We start from the raw sequence: 6,649 nt of genomic DNA, 5'->3' as shown, positions 1-6,649 counted from the left end.
TAGTGCATAGAAATCCAACTTATATTGTCAATGGTATCGATTTTTTACCTAATTTATAATTGTGAAGGGAATCGTTGTGAAATTACATGGCTCATACACCAATGTAGGTCCAGTCATAATGCGGTTAAGGGCATCCAACGTGGGGGGATTTTTCATTTCAAGAGAGGTTGCAATCATTTCACCTTTCCTGTGTTTCGGTGCAATGGTGCATACGCCATGCCACGTAGCCTAGTAGCCTTATTTTTCCTTTTATTTTTTATTTTTTCTAATATTCTTTATTTTTTTATTAAAATTTTAGTTTCTCCCATATTCTCTCTCTAAAAAAGAGAAAGTTTTATAAAAAGAAACTAGCATCAAGTAGTAAGTGCCATTTCTTTTGCTAACTAAAAATATCCTCTCTGATGACTTCTTGCATTGGTGGTGGCCTTCTTTTTGTTCTTATACCCAACCCATTTGAAGGAGAACTGAAGAGTCAGGTTTGCTTTTTATAAGCCACGTATGAAAGTTACAAAGCTAACTCCTCCTCCTCCTCTACCGCCTCTCTTCTCTATTCTCTCTCTATCTCTTTCTTACTCTAATGTGTCATGATTCGTTGGATTTGTTAAGTATTCATTGTGTGTGATAGATATAGTACTCCCTGGGTCTTGGGGTATAATGGGTTTTTTATTTTTTTAATAACGGGTTCAATGAAAGCTGTGGTTGGCATGACACCTACTCTAGCAGATTGTTTGGTGTATCTGTGTAAAGAAAGGTGTTGGAGTAATTTTTTTTTGGATTTTTTTTTTTATTATTATTTATAAGTGGAATAAATTTCTGTAACTCCTCCCTTTGTGTGCAGAGAACTTAATTGTCTGCACACAAGGACTGTGATTGAACGTATCTCCATTACATGTGTTAGCGTATGAAGGTTTATCAAAAAAAAAAAAAAAGTGTTAGCGTTGAAGAATAATCACCACCATCCATGTGATAATGCTGTTTTTTTAACAAATGGGATAGGAAAGGGATAAGAATCAACCCTCCATGGCCAAAGAAAATATTCAATATGGACCCCAATATCTAATGTGGATGGTGATGTCAAAGAAATTCTACATTCTAAGAGTATATAGATAATAGGTATGCAAGAGATTGCTACTTAATTGTGTGACCCCTGCGTTAGACACGGTGTGCAAAATAATCATATTGATCTTTGCGCTATCACAAGGGCAACACGACCAGAAAGCGATATTTTCTCCATAGGTAATAGATAGAGGAAGACTTCGTATTGCGAGAGCTAGCTACCTAACTTAAGGGGTGAAACTCTGAATTGAAATACCAACCACCATTAATCTATTGAATTTAAACCTCAAATTTCAATGACTTTATTTCATGAAGAAAGGAAAATTTTGAAATTTCATAACACATGATATATTTTTCCCATTTTATTAATATATGAGGATAATAAATATATTGGCTCTAAGGATGATTTTGGGATTTGATTAATTACTTGTCACCAGTTTCGTGATAGAAAGAATATATGTCATCTAAGTCATGCTTTTGAATAAAATAAAATAAGAGATATGCTTCTCAACTTGATTGACCGTTAAGAATGAAGGAAATGGGTCAAAAAAGGATATTTTTCAAGCAAATAATTTCATCAATTTGATAAGACAATTCTAGGAGGACTGGGGGGATGAGCTACCTAACTGAACCAATGTATTGGTTCACTCAATCATATGGGTGTGTACTAATTATTCACCCTAATGCTTTACAATTTAAAGTATGAAAACGAAAATCCAAGAGCCATTCTTAAATTTTGTGGTCAACCAACTGGTTATCTCTTGGTATTTTAACATTCCCTATTTTATTAATCACTTGGTAGGATGTGAACAATGTTCAATCAAAATATTTTTTCCACTAAATGATTTCTCTCAATTATTTTTCTTATTTATTCTCTATTGATAGATCTATGTCATGGTAATTGAGCAATATGGATGGTTGATAATGATACAATGGCCATTTGATGGCTGAGGGGCCATTTTATCTAGATGTGAGCATTTAATATATTATTCATCAGATAATAATAATAATTTAATATAAATGTGTTTAACTAAGACATTGCTTGAATGTTTAATTGTTCGATAAATTCCTCTAAATGGGTGGATAAATTTAATAGAATTCATTCCCTATGATTGTTTGACATTTGCATATAATGCCAACCTTTCTAGCAAAAATTAAAATTCAAACTGGCATAAGGTGATCTATCAATCTATTTGGAATATTTCATCAGTTTCTCAAATCAACCCTATTGATTTCTTGTGAATTCAGGGTAGATATATCAACTCAACTAAGTTAATCATAACTCCATGCTTTTAATTAATTCATCTATGAAATGAAATCATCAAATTTTTTGAACACCTGATATATTTTCTCTTTTTTATTTTTAGAGATTTCGCATACTAATTTAGTGTCAACTACTTCAATGTCGAAGTTTACACCCCACCCCCCACCCAAAAAAATAAAATAAAAAATAAAACTACTTCAATGTTGAAGGAGGATCACAACTAGACAAATATCTCACCTATGAAAGATTGCTCAAACAAAAGTTTATCGTGATATGATAAATGTAATATAACTTTTTGAGCGGTGGATCTAACAAAAACGTGTCCATGTCTTGATGATTCCAACTAGAGTCTATTCCATGGAAAGACAACACTGGTGTCAATCAACCAAAGGTGATAGGCTCGTGATTTTAGTTATGCCTATTAAAATGTACATAATTTTTTTGGGAAATGGTTCTCTGTCTGGGAGCGCAGCCTACACCATCACTCCTTGTATCTATCTCTCCTCCACAAAACAAAGACAAAAATGTGATAGACACATTAGGGCATTAGTGTAGGCAACGTTCCCAACAGAGTTCTTTTTCCTTCTTTTTTTTTTTTATTTATTTTTTATTATGGATTTTAGTCCCCTCTCCCTAGTAAGGTTTCCATAAGTGTTGGATTTTAAGTCTCTTTATCCTCAGGCACATGGTAATATTTTCTTTTTTCCATAGAGGGTGTGTGAGGCTAAATTTGGGTAACATGTTCTCTTTATTTTTCTAACTTGGTTTCCATAATTGTTGTCCATCTAAATTGAAGGCTGAGATTTTTGGTATGCATAGACTATGTATATTTAATTATTTATGTAGTTTACATATATTTACCACATGGCAATTTGAATAAGACCCAAATTTCGTGGCCAGATTGACCCCAATGTCCCTTGTTTATATGTCAAGTTTCAACCTAGACGCCATTGGCCGTATACCAACATAAAACACTTAAAAAAGTTTCCAACCACCAAGGGTAGCATGAACATGCGTAAGAACTTTTCTCGGAAACACTTTAATAGTAAGGATTTCATCACCTGTCGTGACATTGTCTTCCTCTTTCATGTAATTGCTTGTAATCTTCTAAGGACAGCGCCATGGGGTGCTTCATCGGCCATTGTAGATGTCAAAAAAGTTAGGCATTGTTTTGGATCAAACCCTAATGGGGTTAGAGGGGTAAAGACCACCTAACAACTTTTAAGCTGGATATGAAAGCTTGTGATCGAATTGAGTGAAACTTCTTATCCTTGATCTTAGTGAAATTGAGGGAGTTTCTTATCCTTGATCTTAGTGAGATTGGGGCTACGTGAGAAATGGATTCAACTTCTCCATTAGTGTGTTAGCACCTTTTCTTAACCCCTTTATGATTAATAGGGTCCAGAAAGGTGCACCCACACCTACTTTTGGCCTTGAGCAAGTAGTACCTTCGTAGCTAAACTTATTTATTGTGTATTGAATGCGTACCTCTTTGATTTAAAGAGCATCTTTCACGCAAAGACTTTGTGGCATAAAAGTAAAATAGAAACGGTCAAAAAACAAGACATTGTTTATTTGCAGATGACCGCCTTCTACCCCTCTAAATTAACCATCCCTCTCTCACTCAGAAGCCTTAGAGACTTTTAGCATCTAATAACTGTCAACGGAGCAAGTAATAAATTTTAAAATCTTCTGCCACCTTCAGTTTGAATAGAGACTTTTAGGATCTAATCACTGTCATCGGAGCGCAAGTAATAAATTTTAAAATCTTCTGCCACCTTCAGTTTGAACACCCCGGCAAAGCTTCGCCATAATTTAAAAAATTGTGGGAGACCGGGACTCCGGGGGCTTACAAAAACCATATATGCTATCTAAGGCTCCTTACACAGAAATGGAAAACAAAAAATGAGCTTTCTAAACATAAAAAACTATATCCTCCAAAAGTTTGTTGGATGAAAAGAGAAATTATTATCTCCGGCAGGGAGAGAGGTCCTTTTAAATGTGGCTAGGCTTACTAAATTGGGTTGGCTAGCCAATTGGGCCTAGCATAAGTCCAAGAAGGGTCCCGGATAATCCACATTGGAATACGGTTAACTAATTCAGTTTAGGGGGAAGAGTTCTTCAACCGGGAGCGTGGCTCCAACACCAGTGCAATGATCAATAGGAGCACATATGAAAGCATCAATAAGGTGGGCAATTCAACTGTTCATGGGAGCAGGGCAGTCATTCCCCCCCCCCCAAACTTGTGTCTGGGCACAACTCCTACACTCCAGCACAGTCTTTTTTCCCCACAGTTTAATAGCATTGACAGTGCAGCAGCATTCAGTAGCTCGCAACAGCCAATAACTGCAGACACGACATTTAACATTTTTCTCACCATGTATTAAGAGATCTACAGCAGCTAAGAAATGTTTATTTTGTTTAACAACTAATTTGCAAAAGCAATGGCAGTAATAATAATCACATAGTTCATAATTCTAGAAGGCTTGCACACAAGAGAAACAAACTAGCAGAGAGAGAAAGAGGGGGGGGGGGGAAGAAAGAGGAAAAAATAAATAACAGCCAAAAGGTTTCTAGACAAGACAAGCAGACTAGCAAAGAGCGGACAAATCCTTGAGGAAGTACGAGTAGTCCACAGATAAGATCCGAAAAACAACATCCACCCTATCAAGGCAACATTCGAAGAGATTGCCTCAAACGAGTTAAAGTGTTGCTTCATTTACATCGTTTCATTTCACTTTTGAGACTGTGTCATCAAATAAATCACTCTGATCCACTAGATTGGTGAAACTGCAGGAACAAGTAAACCCAAATTGATGTACCCAATGAGGATATTGGAACCTAAAGGAAGAAAAGGGAGTGGGGGAAGATATTAACTTCAAAGTTTTCTCCAACATACTGCGGAAAAGTACAAAGACTTTACCTTAGAAAAGTGGAGTTCACCAGCCCAAACACCGGAGCTCAAAATAACTTGCAGTTTCAATTCAATTCTCTTGCATCATTAACAAATAATCCCTTGTTATAACCCTTTAATATTAGAGACTCTGCAGGGTAACTTGATCCAAAAACAAAAGTGGAATTGCAAAGCCCACAATAAGTTGCAGCATGTTTCTTCTTATCTTCATTTTCTCTTGCTTCATTAAATGAAATTCCCTTCCTGAAACCACTTCAAGAATAGTGTTTTTGACAGTAACTTGGTCTGAGTAGAAAAGTAGAACTGCAAAGCCCACAATAAATTGCAGTTGGGCTCTTCTAATCTTCATTTTTTCTTGCTTCATTAAATGATATTCCCTTTCTGAAACCACTTCAAGAATAGAGTTTCTGAAAATAACTTGTTCCAAATAGAAAAGTAGAACTGCAAAGCCCACATGAACTTGCTGTTTGGCTCTTTGTAATCTTCCATTTTTCTTGTAAATGATATTCCCTTCCTGAAACCACACTTTAGGAAGGGATTCTGAGTGGTAACTTGGTCCATGTCGAAAAGTAGAAAGGCATGAATCTCTCAAAAAGTGGTTGCTTTTATTTTTATCCTAGGAATCAATGTCTGGAAGAGGAGAGATCATGTCGTTCAACTCTATGAAATCTCCCTCCAGGATTGCCAAATTGGATATTAGCTGATCGGCCACATTACCAACACAAATGGTTCTGCGACTGCTGCCACTGATAATTCCATTGGAGGATTCCCCCTGCATAACATCCTCATGATAAGATAGGAGCTCAGAAATATTCTATCAAAGCAGAAAGAGCAGAATACTCTTAGAGATGCGCATAAAACTGGATTCTTTCCAAGTTACACTGGAAAATTAAATATATCAATGCTACATCAAGAATATATGGTTCCTGCTTCTATATGTGTATCACCAGAAAACAGAAAAATCTGAAACACTATTTTGTGAGAAATTAATGCACTAGTTACGATGTCACTGTTCGCACTCAAGAGTAAGATTTCCTGGTAGAGAATATTATTACTTCTTGACTGAATGAAATCAAAGCCCCACATGGCTTGGAGTGTCCCAACTGAAGTGTGCGGATGAATAGCCGTATCAGCATCATCATGCATTACATGACTTTAAACCCCTCCATGTGTGAAGGTTGGTTTTTACTGGGGCTATATTGAAGACAGGAAATAAAACACCAAACTGACCAAAGGGTGGGGAAAACAAGTTCAGAAAGCATTTGGAACAATCAGAAAATTCTTAGAAACACATGTGAAAGTACTGAGTGGTTGCAATGAGAAATAGATGCAGAACAAAAGAAAATAACATAATATTAATCTTCAATATAGTTTATCATGTTCTAGTAGAAGCACACCAACCCCACACCCCCCCC

The 6,649-nt window shown here is 36.1% G+C and overlaps 1 protein-coding gene across 3 annotated transcripts in view; it reads right to left on the bottom strand.

Moving 5' to 3' along the window:
* Positions 1-4,717: 4,717 nt before the first annotated feature.
* The window catches only part of LOC122075191 (NAC domain-containing protein 45-like), a 13,879-nt gene continuing 11,947 nt past the window's right edge, over positions 4,718-6,649 (bottom strand). Inside the window, exons 3-4 of one of the 3 annotated variants that reach the window (XR_006139200.1) lie at positions 5,244-6,006; positions 4,718-5,161 (exon numbers count right to left, since the gene is read on the bottom strand). Coding sequence is in view for 1 of the 3 variants with exons in the window: in XM_042640135.1 (XP_042496069.1) it covers positions 5,851-6,006 (156 nt within the window). In the remaining 2 variants the exon portion in view is untranslated. Of the gene's footprint in view, positions 6,007-6,649 lie in introns of all 3 variants that reach the window. The other 2 variants (XR_006139199.1, XM_042640135.1) reach the window with 2 other exon arrangements.

The sequence above is a fragment of the Macadamia integrifolia genome, chromosome 4, assembly GCF_013358625.1.
Source record: "Macadamia integrifolia cultivar HAES 741 chromosome 4, SCU_Mint_v3, whole genome shotgun sequence".
NCBI classification, from domain to species: domain Eukaryota; kingdom Viridiplantae; phylum Streptophyta; class Magnoliopsida; order Proteales; family Proteaceae; genus Macadamia; species Macadamia integrifolia.
The sequence above is the reverse complement of the archived record's forward strand: the minus strand, read 5'-3'. Positions and strand labels throughout refer to the sequence as shown.